At 44.6% G+C, this 15,534-nt stretch overlaps 1 protein-coding gene across 1 annotated transcript in view; it reads left to right on the top strand.

The window, feature by feature from the left end:
- The window catches only part of cep70 (centrosomal protein 70), a 131,711-nt gene that overhangs the window by 33,472 nt on the left and 82,705 nt on the right, over nt 1-15,534 (top strand). Inside the window, exons 5-7 of the mRNA XM_072473173.1 lie at nt 6,975-7,098; nt 13,711-13,891; nt 15,320-15,495. Of these exons, the coding sequence (XP_072329274.1) occupies nt 6,975-7,098; nt 13,711-13,891; nt 15,320-15,495 (481 nt within the window). The remainder of the gene's footprint in view (nt 1-6,974; nt 7,099-13,710; nt 13,892-15,319; nt 15,496-15,534) is intronic.

Below are 15,534 nucleotides of genomic sequence, written 5' to 3'. Positions count from 1 at the left end.
AACCCCATCTAACCTTTTTTGGACACTAAGAGCAATTTAGCATGGCCAATCCACCTAACCTGCACGTCTTTGGACTGTGGGAGGAAACCGGAGCACCCGGAGGAAACCCACGCAGACACGGGGAGAACGTGCAGACTCCGCACAGACAGTGACCCGGCGGGGAATCAAACCTGGGACCCTGGCACTGTGAAGCCACAGTGCTATCCACCTGTGCGACCGTGCTGCTCTTTACCTTGTAGATGGTGGACAGGCTTTGGGGAACCAGGAGGTGAGTTGCTCCATAGCCTCTGACCGGTTCTTCAAACCACAGTAATTATATGGCTGGTCCAGTTCGATTTCTGGTCAATGGTAACCCCCAGGATGTTGATAGTGGGTGATTCAGCGATGGTAATGCCATTGTTAGAATTGGTCATTGCCTGGTACTTGTGTGGCAGAAATATTGCTTCCCATTTGTCAGCGCAAACCTGGATTAAATCCAGGTCTTGCTGCACTTGGAGATGGACTCTCTCTCTCTTCAGATACCATGCTTTCAGAGGGCATTGGTGACCATTGACTTCCATGTTAATTTTTCTCTGAAGGCGTGGATCATCTTCATTGAAATGAAAATAAAAATGAAAATCGCTTATTGTCACGAGTAGGAAGTTACCGTGAAAAGCCCCTAGTCGCCACATTCCGGCGCCTGTTCGGGAAGGCTGGTACGGGAATTGAACCGTGCTGCTGGCCTGCCTTGGTCTGCTTTCAAAGCCAGCGATTTAGCCCTGTGCTAAACCTTGGTGGCCATTCATTCAGTTTGCAAGGCTCTTCAGAAAGATTGTTCTTTGTCTATCTCAATCTCTCTTACCATCAATCTTTTCCATTGGCATCAGACTTTTAAAATTAGGATTTTATTATTAATTGTCCAAGAAATTCCAATTGTTTCTTTCTCATTTTGGTCAGCAGAGTTCTCTTGCTCTCAGACTTTACCAACACCTCTTCATTGGTAAGTGTGACTTGTCCAAGATATCTTCATTATTCGCCTCAAAAACCCCAACTCTGCACCCTCAATCCTTGTCTGGATAGCTCCACTGATCGTCTATCACTTACTTTCTTATGTCAAAACTGGTGTGTCGTAGCATTCCAGGATTCTCAGCTTTGTTTTCCTGGCTAATTCTGAGTTGATCATAACCTTTTTGAAATACATCTTTGGTTATTCCCATCCTTCATCTTATTTCCAGGTTGCATTTTTTGTCTGATGTTAACATACTTTCCCGGTAACAAAATGTGTGCACCTGTGTGACAGTTTCATTCTTCACTGTGAACTTACATTCTGGTATGACTTTCCTTTTGGACACTGCTAGACATTTTGTTTTCTTACAACTTGTGCTTGATTCTTTCTTCTCACTACTCTATCCAAAGAATTTTGCAGTTTCTCTAAATAAAATGAATCTGTAAAAATAAAACAAATGTAAATAAGATTGCACTCACCATTGATGGTTGTGGAACTTGTTCACTTAGCTGCCTGTTTTTGGAGTAACCTGGCTCCATCTAGTGGCAGAAGGTGGTGTAGGTTTTGGATCAGCTGAAGGAGCTCCCAGGGGTGTTCTCCAAACCCCAGCAGTGCAGGGAAAAATTGAGAAAGATTATCTTGGGACACCAGGGCCAGGATTTTATGGCCCTTCCTGTCTGACGCACATGTCAGACCTGCTGAAGTAAACCCACCGCATCTGCCAGATGGAGGCGGGGCGGGGCCGTCTCATCCTCTACGAGGTATCTACTCGCAGAGGTGGATTTGCAGTTTTGGCGCCTCTTTTGGTGTCCCTTCCCCCACCCAACCTCATAATCCTCACCCCTCAGAACGCAAAGGTGGAAGCCACAAAAATACACAAATTGATCACTGTTTCTAGCTTGTAAAACTCGCCCGAACATGCTCGCCTCGTAACCTACCTGTACATTCCTGGAAATTAAGGGGCAATTTGGCATGGCCGAACCACCTAACCCGCACTTGTGGATGCCCATTCCCCCCCCCCTCCCTTTCTCCCATTCTCACAATCTCTTTCACCTCACTCGCCTGGTGTCTTCAAGACAGCCTGCCTCACTCATGGCCGCTAACCTGCTCTGCTCCTCATAATTTGATTCCCAAACCTCAGCAGCCTCTCCTTAACCTCTCATCACGCGCATGCCTCAAGTTAACCATTTGGCGGCATGGTTGCACAGTGGTTAGCACTGTTGCTTCACAGAGAGCAGACCAGTGACATCTGTGGGATTTGAGGTTGCCATCTGCCGGTGTATTGTAAGCTTATTTGTTAAGGTGAATCTCAGACCTTCAGTTTGAGATGTACAGGCTACAAAACAGGACCTCTGGCAAATGATGTTAATTGAATGCTGTAAAGTTGAAAGAATATATATTCTCTATTTTATGAATGACGTTATAATAAAACAACTTAGAACAAATCAATGTAAAAAGGGGAATTACTGTACTCTTATACTGGGAGTCTGTTGAGTAAAGAATTTGAGGTGATGAACTCTCGGATAATTTTATTCAGTTCTTGTGCAAATGACTTCTATTGACTTCTTTCAGAAGGCTTTTCAACCTAGTTCTTGATGAATCTTTAATGACTGGAGGGTTCGAATTTCAAAGTCAGGATGGGATTCTTCAATTGTACAGAGCTTGGTTGGAGCCCAAGAGGACGATTGCATTCAGTTTTGGAAACCAAGCCTCAGGCATGATATATTGGTCTTGGAAGGGATTCATCAAAATGAAAAGGCTAGAATTCAATTGAGGCCAAATTATATAAATTCACCTTATATTTTACATTTTCTGTAAGTGAGGACACTGGGCATTCCTCAGTATGATTCCTCAGTATCATTACTGAAGAGCATCTCTCCGGTGAGGATTTGGCACACTGTTTTGTCTTGGACCTCAGCAGGGTGATGTTGTAAAGCTTTCTGGTATCTAAGTAGCCCTGTGTAAATGACCTGAAGAAATATGACAGCAGCAAAGAGAAGAAGATGCCAGCGTGTCAGTGGCACAGTCAACTTTATTAACCCCACGGTGGACCTCAAAGAACTCTAATGCTGCCCAGTTATCGCTGACCTTGCCCATAATGTTGCCAAAGAAAGAGGAAACCACACTGAGCAGTTTTGGCAGCTAACAATTTTATTCAGCAGCATAAATAGTCCACCCCAGGTCACATGGTCAAATGCAGTGGTGAGACTGATGAAGGCACTGTATTGTGGTCTCCTTTGTTCATGACATTTCTCTTACAACTGCCAGACTGAGACGATCATGTCAATTGTGGAATTTCCTGCCCTGATGCCACATTTTGGGTTAGATGCATTCAACCAAGATCTGCAGTCTGACGAGGGCAACACAGGCAAATACAACAGGGAAATGCTATGATAGTTGTAATCTTTGTGGTCACCCTTGTTCTTGTACAGTGTCACAAACTCTGCGTCACTCATATCCTAAGGTACTGCCCCCCCCCCCCCTCCCCCCCTCTAGCAGAGAGGTGCTGGTGCTGCTAGCTTCGAACCAAAGTATTTCTGCTCGTGCCTCCCAAATGTTGATTGTGGTATTGTAACTGGTTTCTCAAAGTATGTTCCATTTCGCTTCTGCATTTTGTGAGAGAATACAGGCGAGCACATGTTCATTTGAGTCAAGGAACTGTAGATTTCTATTTGGGTCGGCAGTATAGCTAATACAAGGCCTTTATGCTTTGAATGAAAAAGCTTTACGGATTCAATTCTAACCTTGATGCACTCCAGGGATTGATGTGTATCTCACTCAGAGCTGTGGTCCATGCGTGTGTTGAGATACTTGCCTGGTGATGACCAGGTCCAGCTGATGCCATTGTCCAGATCCTGAAAGTTTCCAGAGCACCTTGTGGCAATGTTAGTTCTGAAAAAAATGTTAGTCTCTCAAAGCTTGTGGTGGTAGCAAAGCACAAATAGTCGCTGTTCCTGTTTAGATTTCCTAAGCCCATGATATTCAAGGCAGGAAGGCCATGCCTCTTGGTCCGCACCCACTCTTGCTTTGAAATCCTTCACCAGGTAAGATGTTCAAACTTTGGGATTCAGCTGACAGCTATGTCAAGTTCTTCGTTTTGGCTCTGCATTGGCATTGGAGCATATTCATGGGATTAACTGGGTGTGCTTGAGTTGAGGGACGAATCGATAGAGAGAACAAGTTCTGAATCATTTCCAAGGGATTCTGAGAGTAGTTAGTTCCATAAAGCAAAGCCTATGCCCTGCTCACATGTTTCCTTTGAACTTGACCCCTGCCAGAAGAACGGGTAATGTTTTTCTTTCAGTGATCTACACTCGGTAAGTCTGGCCCGTTGTAAGGAAGATATGAGATGTTCATGTCTATCACAGTTGTCGTGCAGACATTATCGACCAGCTGCAAGTCATCTTTCAGTCTTGTGCATGTGGTCCTGATGATTCAGTTTGCAAATCGAAGAGTTGACTTCTTCATTCTCTCTTGCCGCGTTTCACTGGTTTGTTGGGGATTGGATTTGAGCTACGACTCTTGCACCCAGTGATGCAGATGGGCTGTGGTGGGACAGCACCTTACTAGGTGGGCGCTGCCCAGCTTGAGGGAGTGTGGCAAATATCTGATTTCATAATTCATGTATTTTACTTTTAGCTTTAGGAATTAAAGTGTTAAATGTAAGATAAATTGAAATATTTGGTTGAAAAACTGATGAACAACCCTGAAGTAAGTGGAACTCAAAACAGACCTAGGGTAATTATTGCAAAGAGTAACCTATGTTTATTTGATAAAGTTAGAGTTAGCAGGAAGAAAACTTAAACAATGGATGACTCATCTTTTGAGCGTTTATTGGGGACGGGAGCTCAATGGTTATTTCAATAAGGGATTTGGAATATTCATGTGATTTCCTGATAAAAGAAATTAAAGGCACCTTTGTAAACCAGGGTGTTCCTTGGTGGACCCAGTTGGTCTGGAGAGAGGGCCATTAGCTCCATTAGAGATATGAATTATTAATGTGGATTGCAGAATCAAATGGAGTTTTGAAGGTATAGAGTAATTTACCTTCTGTTTGGAACATCCCACGTATTCCATGGAAATGGACTGTGGGGATTAGGGAGGTTCCTTTGCTAATTTATCTGTGTGTGACCTTTTACTCAAAGAAGCAGCCAAGGCAGTTCAACCGTGATATTTTGTAGTTCCCAGCTCACTGGGTCGAGGGAGCAAAGGAGATAAATGTTTGCCAGGCCTGCACCTTGAGAGAAAATACTAACATTGTTGTTTACCATACAGAATGCAGGTGGCTGCTCGCACTCAGTTTGGAGGCAGAGTTTGTGAGGGAACATACGAGGCTGGAAGATTTGTCTAGGTTGGAGCTGAAGGAGGAAATTTCCAATACTGTTTTCACACTGCAGTGAAACTGGAGTATCCTCTCCAGTGCACGATTGTGGAGACCGTGGGCTGTCCAAATGTCAGGATCCCACTCGGGACCTCAGTCCATCTTTGGACTCCACTGCAGAGTTTTTTTTGTCAGGGTTACTCTCTTATCTTCCACTCTCCCCAGGTATCCACAAGAGAGTGGGATGGCTGGGAGCTGGAAATGATGATTGAGGTGTGATATTGAAGTATTTAACATGACTGAAGAATTCAATACAGGGAAACTATTCCTTTTAGTGGGGAATTCAGAAAAAGAGGGTATAATTTAAAAATTATAACTTGGTTATTTGGGAGAGAAATCAGGGAGCACTTTTCAAAGTTGTGGATGTCGGAAGCTTGCTCCAGGTGGCAAATGACGGAAATACTGCATTGTTTGCCACCCAGAGAAACTAACAACATGAGCTTGTTTCAGTACAAAGGCAATGAAAGATCTAATAAAGCTATCTCTCGAAAGAGAAGAACTATAGTAGCACGGTAGCATGGTGGTTAGCACAATTGTTTCACAGCTCCAGGGTCCCAGGTTCGATTCCCGGCTTGGGTCACTGTCTGTGCGGAGTCTGCACATTCTCCCCGTGTGTGCATGGGTTTCCTCCGGGTGCTCCGGTTTCCTCCCACAGTCCAAAGATGTGCAGGTTAGGTGGATTGGCCATGCTAAATTGCCCTTGGTGTCCAAAATTGCCCTTAGTGTTGGGTGGAGTTACTGGGTTATGGGGATAGTGTGGAGGTGTGGGCTTGGGTGGGGTGCTCTTTCAAAGAGCCGGTGCAGACTCGATGGGCCAAATGGCCTCCTTCTGCACTGTAAATTCTATGATTCTATGATGACATTGTCGCCATTCTGGTCCAGATATTTTTGAATTTACTACATTGCTCCATTTCACATGGCGTCATTACATCCAAATATAATGAGATAGCTTTAGATATTACACTGGGCTAAATTGCTGGCTTTGAAAGCAGACCAAGGCAGGCCAGCAGCACGGTTCAATTCCCGTAACAGCCTCCCCGAACAGGCGCCGGAATGTGGCGACTAGGGGCTTTTCACAGTAGCTTCATTGAAGCCTACTCGTGACAATAAGCGATTTTCATTTCATTTCATTTCATTATTTGTATATTTATGTGAGTACCTGAGGTTGCCACTTTTAGCCACTGGCAGTCTTCCAATATTTAACATTTCATTTTTGTTTAAATGTTTTTATTGGCGTTTCTCATATTTTAAACTGTTGTGTATATATACTTTACATTTGTCTTGCCCCGCGCTAACTTACTTTATTTGACAGAGAGGTTTATTTTTGTCCTTCGTTTAACTGACCCTATATACAGTTTGCTACCCTCTGGATCGGTCTATAGTCCCCTCCCCCCACCCCTTTGGTTTCAGCTGTGTTTTTATTTTATTTTCCGGGAAAGGTGGGGGGGTGGGCGTTTCCCCACCTTCCTTCCGTCTCTTCCCCCCCCCCCCCCTCAGGTTGCACAGTTCAATATTTAACATTTCTAAATTACTCATGACTTTAACTAGCCATGTTCTTTGTTTTCCAAGAATAATTTTTAAGTTCTGTTGCTTTTTGAACAATTGTAGATGTGGTTGTTCTGGAGAGACAGTCAGCCATGGAAATAAGAACGATGGTGAAGACTCTAATGAAAGATACAGAACGACGACAGACTTTAATCTGCGATCTTATACAGTCTAACAAGGAACTGAAGTAAATCTATTTTCATGACTATTTCACCAAACAAAAATGAATTGTTAAAATCAATTATTTTAGCAAATCTTGTGTTTATTAATATAAATGACCGTGCCTGATTACTAATCTATCAGTAATATTGTATGACTATAGGGAATATATAATAATCAGCCTGTGCTAGGTTCCATTAATAAATCAGATTGCAAAACTGGCTCCTGCTACCCACATGACACAAATATAATCTACATAAAGTGGAATTTTTTCATGAAATATTTTTATTTCCATTATTTATACTATCTCCCTATTAATTCAATTTAATGCCATGTGGCCAGGTCCATACTTCTCTACTGCTGAGTTGGACTTGATTTTCCTCCTTTCAGCATTACCAAATTTTAAAAAATATATTTTTTACAGGATGTGGGCTTCGCTGGCTTTGTTGCCCATCTCTATAGCCCTTGAGAAGGTGGTGGTGAGCTGCCTTCTTGAACCACTGCAGTCCATGTGCTGTAGATATACAGAACAGCCCGCTTGATTGCTACCCCATGTGCTATCATGGAGGGAGTTCCAGGATTTTGACCCAGCGACAGTGAAAGAATGGTGATATATTTCCAAGTCAGGATAACGAGCGACTTGAGGGGGAACCTCCATGTGCTGGTGTCCCACATATCTGCTGCCCTTGTCCTTCTAAATAGGAGTGGTCATGAGTTTGGAAGGTTCCACCGAAGGTGCCTTGGTGAGTTCTTGCAATGCATCTTGTAGATAGTACACATGGCTGCTACTGTGCGCGGTGGTGGAGGGAGTGAATGTTTGTGGAAGGGGTAGAAATCAAGTGGGCTGCTTTGCCCTGGATGGTGTTGAGCTTCTTGAGCGTTGTTGAAACTGCATTCATCCAGGCAAGTGGGGAGTATACTATCACACTCCTAACTTGTGCCTTGCAGGAGCTGGGTTGCTCGCTGCAGGATTCCTAGCCTCTGATAATTGATGAGGGGAGGGGGGTGGATGTTGTTTACATGGCCTTCAGTAAAGCCTTTGACATGGTGCCTCATGGCAGACTGGTACAGAAGGTGAAGTCACACGGGATCAGAGGTGAGGTAGCACGATGGATACAGAACTGGTTCGGTCACACAAGGCAGAGGTTAGCAGTAGAAGGGTGTTTTTCTGAATGGAAGGTTGTGACTTGTGTTCCACAGGGATCTGTGCTGGGGCCTCTGTTGTTTGCAGTATACATAAATGATTTGGTGGAAAATGTAACTGATCTGATTAGTAAGTTTGTGGATGACACCAAGGTTGGTGGAGTGGCAGATAGTGTTGAGGATTGTCAGAGGATACAGCAGGACATAGATAGGTTGAAGGCAGAGAAATGGTAAATGGAGTTTAACCCAGACAAATGTGAGGTATGCATTTTGGTAGGTCTAAAATAACGGGGAAATATACAGTAAATGGCAAAACTCTTGGGAATATAGAAAGTCAGAGAGATCTGGGTGTGCCGGTCCACAGATCTTTGAAAGTGGTAACAAAAGTGGACAAGGTAGTCAAGAAAGCATACGGAATGTTTGCCTTCATTGGGCGGGGCATCGAGTATAAAAACATAAGGCCGCACTTGGAATATCGCTCCCAATTCTGGTCACCACGCTACCAGAAGGAAATGGAGACTTTGAAGGGGGTGCAGAGGAGTTTTACCAGGATGTTGCCTGGTCTGGAGGGTGTTACCTATGCGGAGAGGCTGAATAGACTCGGACTGTTTTCAATAGAACGACAGTTGAGGGGTGACCTGATAGAGGTCTACAGGATTATGAGGGGCATGGATAGAGTCGATGGGCAGGCATTCTTTCCCAGGGTGGAAGCGTTAGTCACTAGGTGGCATAGGTTTAAGGTCTATGGGGCAAAGTTTAAAGGAGATGTGCGAGGCAGGTTTTTTACACAGGGTGGTGAGTGACTGGAATGTGTTGCCAGGGGAGGTTGTGGAAGCAGATACATTGATGGCATTCAAAAGGCATCTCGACAAATACATGGATAGGATGGATGTAGAGGGAAATGGCACAAGGTAGTGCTGAGGGTTTTGGCCAAGGGTGGTATCATGACCGGTAGAGGCTTGCAGGGCTGAAGGACCTGTTCCTGTGCTGTATTGTTTTATGTTCTTTGACCTGCTCTTGTAGCCACAGTATTTATATGGCTAGTCCAGTTCAGTTTGTGGTCAATGGTAGCCCCCAGGATGTTGATAGCCGGGGATTCAGTGATCGTAATGCCATTGAATGTCATGGAATGATGGTCCAATTCTCTCTTGTTGGAGATGGTCATTGCTTGGCACTTTTGTGGTGCGAATGGCACTTGCCACTTGTCAGCCCAACCTGGATATTGTCTAGACCTACCTGGATATTGTCTAGACCTTGTTGTATCTGCAAGTGGACTGCTTCAATGTCTAAGGAGTTGTGAATGGCACTGAACATTGTGCAGTCATCAACAAGCATCCCCACATCTGACCTTTGTTGGAAGGTCATTGATGAAGCAGCTGAAGATGGTTGGGCCTCGGACACTATCTTGAAGAACTCCTGCAGTGATGTCCCTGGACTGAGGTGACAGACCACCAATAATCACAACCGTCTTACTTTGTGCTGTGACTGACTCCAACAAGTAGAAAATCATCCCCTGATTCACATTAATTCCAGTTTTGCTGGGGCTTTTTGATGCCATACTCAAACAAATGCTGCCTCAAGCGAAGTCACTCTCCCCTTACCACTAGAGTTTGATCTTTTGCCCATGTTTGAACCAAGGCTGTAATGAAATCAGGAGCTGAGTGATTCTGGCAGAAGCAAACTGAGTTTCAGTAGCAGGTTATTGCTAAGTGCTGCTTGATAGCAGCGAGGATGATCCATTCTGTCACTTTACTGCTGATTAAGAGTGGACTGATAGGGCGGTAATTGACCAGGTTGGATTTGCCCTGCCCTTTGTGTACAGGATATACCTGGGCAACTTTCCACATTGCCGGGTAGATGCCAGTGTTGTAGCTGTACTAGAATAGCTTGGCTCGGGACCCGGCAAGTTCTGGAGCAGAAGAATTTTGTGCTATTGCTGGAATATTGTCAGGGCCCATCGCCTTTGCCGTACCCAGTGCCTTTAGCCGTTTCTTGATATCACATGAGGTGAATTTAATTGGCTGAAGACTGACATTTATGATGCTGGGGACCTTTGGATGAGGCCGAGATGGATCATCCACTCGGTACTTTTGGCTCAAGATTTTGCGAAGGCTTCAGCCTCGTCTTTTACAGAGAGATACTGGGTTCCTCCATCATTGAGGATGGGGATATTTTGTGGAGCCGCCTCCTCCAGTGAGTTGTTCAATTGTTCACCACCATTCACGACTGGATGTGGCCGGACTGCAGAGTTTAGATCTGGGGCGAAATTCTCCGGAAACGGCGCGATGTCCGCCGACTGGCGCCCAAAACGGCGCCAATCAGATGGGCATCGCGCCGCCCCAAAGGTGCGGAATGCTCCGCATCTTTGGGGGCTGAGCCCCAACATTGAGGGGCTAGGCCGGCGCCGGAGGAATTTCCGCCCCGCCAGCTGGCGGAAAAGGCCTTTTGTGCCCCGCCAGCTGGCGCGGAAATGACATCTCGGGGCGGCGCATGCGCGGGAGTGTCAGCGGCCGCTGACAGTTTCCCACGCATGCGCAGTGGAGGGAGTCTCTTCCACCTCCGCCATGGTGGAGACTGTGGCGGAGGCGGAAGGGAAAGAGTGCCCCCAAGGCACAGGCCCGCCCGCGGATTGGTGGGCCCCGATCGCGGGCCAGGCCACCGTGGGGGCACCCCCCGGGGCCAGATCGCCCTGCCCCCCCCCCCCAGGACCCCGGAGCCCGCCCACGCCGCCTTGTCCCGCCGGTAAGGTAGGTGATTTAATTTACGCCGGCGGGACAGGCAATTTATCGACGGGACTTCGGCCCATTCGGGCCGGAGAATCGAGCGGGGGGCCCGCCAACCGGCGCGGCGCGATTCCCGCCCTCGCCGAATCTCCGGTGCCGGAGACTTTGGCAACCGGCGGGGGCGGGATTCACGCCAGCCCCCGGCGATTCTCCGACCCGGCGGGGGGGTCGGAGAATGTCGCCCCAGATCTTTTGGTTGTGGAATCGCTTTGCTCTATCACTTGCTGCTTATGTTGTTTGGCACACAAGCAGGCCTTTGTTCTAACGTCACCAGGTTGACACCTCATTTTTGCCTGATGTTGCTCCTGGCATGGTCACCTGCACTCTTCTTTGAATCAGGATTGATACCCTGGCTCGGTGGTAATGATAGAGTGGGGGATATGCCGGGCCATGAGGTTGAGGAGCTAAAAAGCTTCCTCTCCCTATACAATTTTCAAAGATAAAGGGTGATAACCAAACTCTAAAGTTCCTCTTAATAGTAAAGTGTTATGAGGTGCTAACCTGAAATAATTTTTCAGAGCAGAAGGATGGGGATTAGGAAAGATGTTAATATATTATTGCACTCAGGATTATCAACAACTGCAGCAGATTGTGAAAAATGGGAAACCTGAAGCCAGCCATTTAACTCTTTAAGAAATATTTGGATGTTACAATGTGAAGATGCTAAGATTGGTATTAAGTAAAGTCATCAAATGGGCTTATCTTGTCTGTAATTAATCTCCAAATTTTCATCTATCTTTTAGAATATCATGGGAGGAATTCTTCCAGGTCCCTGCTGATGGGTTTGATGGTGGGCATGGTTTGGGGGTGGGGGGAGGGGGGATGCCCAGAAATCTGATTCATGTTGGCGTGAATTTACAGCGGGATCTACCGCTAGTGCCTGCCATGGCAGGTTTGAAAACCGGTCAGAGATTCACATGAATCTTATTTCCATCCTGGTAATGGGATGCAAATGAAGGCCCAATCATTTCTATCCCCCCCCAACCCACACACACACATGCCAGATTCTTTGCGATGCCGGCGGGTTAACTTGCTAGGGTGAAGCACATTCGGAACAACATGACATGCAGTTGTTGGGACTCATCTGCACAATGCCTGGAGCTGCCTCTTGAGTGGACCCTTGAACACCTCAGCAATGGGCTGGGGTGCATCTGTAGGTTGACCTTCCAGATTAAGTGTACAGATGGGGGTTCATCTTGCAGCCTCAGAATCTTTCTAGAGATCATTCTTTGTTCTCAGGAGGTTCATCCTCCAGTGTCCGAGTGCTCCCAGATCTATCTTCGTTTTCAGGTTGTCCATCTTCTTTCTTCTCTGGTGGGTCTTTTAACCCAGACACGACGGCTGATTACATGTCATTCATGCTTGACCTGCCACTGAATCCAGCATAATTAATGAGGTTAGGGCCAGAAGATTTGGTGTATTTTCCTGCTGACCGCTGCAGTGGGAATGACTCCACATTCCCATCCCGCCACGACACTTAGTCTTAAAAAGGGAGAATTCCACCCCATAGTTCCTGACCACGAGTGTATGTTGAGCACCTTGAGCAAAGAAAAGAGAATTTACCACTATTTAGACTTCGGACAAGTGTTTATTTTAACCACAGTGCAGCAATTGCCATTAAAATCTCCAATACTGCTTTCACATTTTCTAAAACCTTTGATAGTGCACTTCAGCACCTGCCAAAAATAATGGTGGACTCGCCTGCCATATAAAGAAATGATTTGTATTTATATAATGCAATTTATACAATTTACCTTTCAAAACATCGGAATACAAAGTGCTTTACAGCAGTGATGTACTTTTGAGATGTAGTCATTGTTGTAATGTAGGAAATAAAGCCGTGGATTTGTGCAAAGCAAAATCTCAGGCACAGCAATGAGATGACCTGCTTTAGTGATGCTACAGGTGAGAAAAATGATAGGAAACTGAGCAAAATCCCTTGCTCTTGAAAACAGGTTAACAAATGTTTTATGTCCTTTTGAGTGTAATGGGGCCTTGGTCTGACATCTCATCAGTAATCGTTTATAGTGCGGCACTCCATCAGTCAGCCTAGCTTATTTATTAAAAAGAAAAGTAATCCAGGCAAAACCAATGTGTCAATATACTTTTTTATCACCTCAATTTGTCCCAGTGTTGGTGCTTGACACTAGCATTTTGTAACTCAAAACACTACCCAATTTAGGAGAAAATGTATAATTGAGATCCTAGTAATTTTTCAATTTCAAATAAGACTGGCATGAATGTTTTATATATGTACCCCCTTGTAGTCTGTTAAAATCCAAATGTTGGCATGATGGAATCCATAGTCATTGTTTATTGAAATGCTGGTGGCACGATTGGCGATATTAGAATTTTAGAGGTTGACCCAGGCAGAAGTGATTTTGCATACTGCAGCCAGTCTTATTTCTTCATGAGAGAGGAATGAATTTAAATATTAGTGGATTTTGTTTTTCAAATCTCTATTCTGCTGATACTCCACAGAAGAATGCAGCATTAGGTGGCTTGTGATAACAGTAGAAGTCTTTGAAGTCAAAATTGCTTTGCTGCCTTATTAACTTTTAATTAAGCACAGAAACCAAGTTAAGTGAGATGTATTGAAGCTTGCAAAGGAAGTAGAATACCCAGTTATATTCTTGTCTTGGAACAATGAAACAGAATTTTGCAAGTGTCAGAATGCTTTTGAGACATGAGCTGAATATTTCTTACTACTGCAGGAATGACCTCCGCCAAGAGCAGAGTAAAACCTCTCCCAAAGTACAGTGTATACCTAATCTGGAGCAAGTTCATGATACTGTTGAATTGAAAGTTCAGGAGGTGCAGGGTGACTATTTGGCAAAGTGTTGTCAACTGAAGAAGCAAGTTGAGCAACTGCAGCATGATAAACAAGACATGCAGGTAATACATTGACAAAAACTATTTGGTTGTATTTTAAGACTTCAATCTCATTCTTGTCTAGTCCATGGATAATCCATTTGAGTTCTGTGATTCATGAATGTTCTAACTTTGATGATTAATGCTTAAAAAAACAATGAGATGGATGTCCAATCCCCCCCCCCCCCCCCCCCCCCCGCCATCTCTTACCAGCAAGTCAAAGAGTTCTCAGTTTCTTCCTCTACTGGAGTCCCAATCAGTGTCCAGCAGAACTTGTTCCCACTTTGGAAAGGTTTTTTTTAACTCCACTTACTTCTCCAAACAAAGATGTTGCTATGGGTATTTGCATGTGCTCTTGCCATTATATGGGATACATGAAACATACTTTTGTGATCTCAATGGGCCAAATGGCCTATTTCTTATTGTCTTTGTTCCATTTGCTGCATCCTGTGTGACTCCAGTAGAGGCATGCAGCCTGAATCTTGGCATGACTTCTGGGATTGTTTTGGATCCCTTCAGGGCTGCCCTCCAGACTGCCCACCTACACCTGTGCAGAGGTGGACTTGACCATTGGGAGTCATGACAACATGTTTCACTGGCTACAAGGGAAGAAGGTAGAGTGCAAAGTTGAAGCACTTTGGGTGAAGTTCCATTTCCATGTGCTCTTTTACTGCCATTCCTCTCCTGGGCCAGCACCAGATTACTCCTACCTCTCTGCTGAAGACCAAATTAGTGAAGATCAGTGATGCATTGTAAGACTACGTACATAGTATCAGTCATCCTTCTTAAGGCAGCAAACAAGTTGTCATCCTAAGTCTGCACGGCCATGGTTATCTTATTGCTTTTGTGGGAGCATGCTGTGCCCAAATTAGCTAATATGGGTGCCTGCGTACGTCATAAAACTTCAATGTAATTCATTGCAGCTGAAGCTCTTTGAAACACAGGATGAAGTCCGATTAGGAATTTCTTTTTAACCAAAACAAATAAATTGCCACTTATGTTTTCTGTGTGGTTTTTGAGCTGTGCTGAAGAAGATAAATTTAACTGGAATTTTACAGTCTGACTTTTGATAATAGTTGTTTTATTAGTAGTTTGGATTATGAACGACCGGGCTGGAATATTCTGGCCCCTCCCACTAACGAGATCTTCCAGTCTCGTCAGAATCAAAGGACATTTGAATGGCTTGTTGCATTGGCCATGGTGGGTTTGCCTGTGACGGAGCTGGAAAGTTCCAGCCATTGTAACTGTGACACATGAGATTTGACTTGAAGTCAGTTGCTCCAAATCCCTTCTTTACAATTAAAATTATTGCAATTCAAATTATTGTACCAAATTCGTTCTTTTTTTCTTTGGGCATTACACACTAGAGATGCTAAATTAAGCTATGCTATGCTTTGTGGTTGGTTGAATTTGCAATTTTGGTGTGTTATGAGAATTTTATATACCCATTAGGTACAGCTTCATCAGTTGAAACAAAATTTACATGAGCAAAAGAAGACTATTGTGCGATTGCAGAAAAAGTTGTTCATGGTTGTGACTGAGGAAGAAGAGCACATTGAAAGACAGAATAAAGTGTTTCTTCAGTTTCATAAGCAAGCCGTTGGAGCACAAACTATAGCCAAGCAACAGTAAGAATCAACATATTTTGACTAGTAAGAATAGAGCTA

Source organism: Scyliorhinus torazame, chromosome 2, assembly GCF_047496885.1.
Source record: "Scyliorhinus torazame isolate Kashiwa2021f chromosome 2, sScyTor2.1, whole genome shotgun sequence".
Classification (NCBI taxonomy): Eukaryota; Metazoa; Chordata; class Chondrichthyes; order Carcharhiniformes; family Scyliorhinidae; genus Scyliorhinus; species Scyliorhinus torazame.
This window is presented reverse-complemented; position numbering and strand designations above follow the sequence as displayed.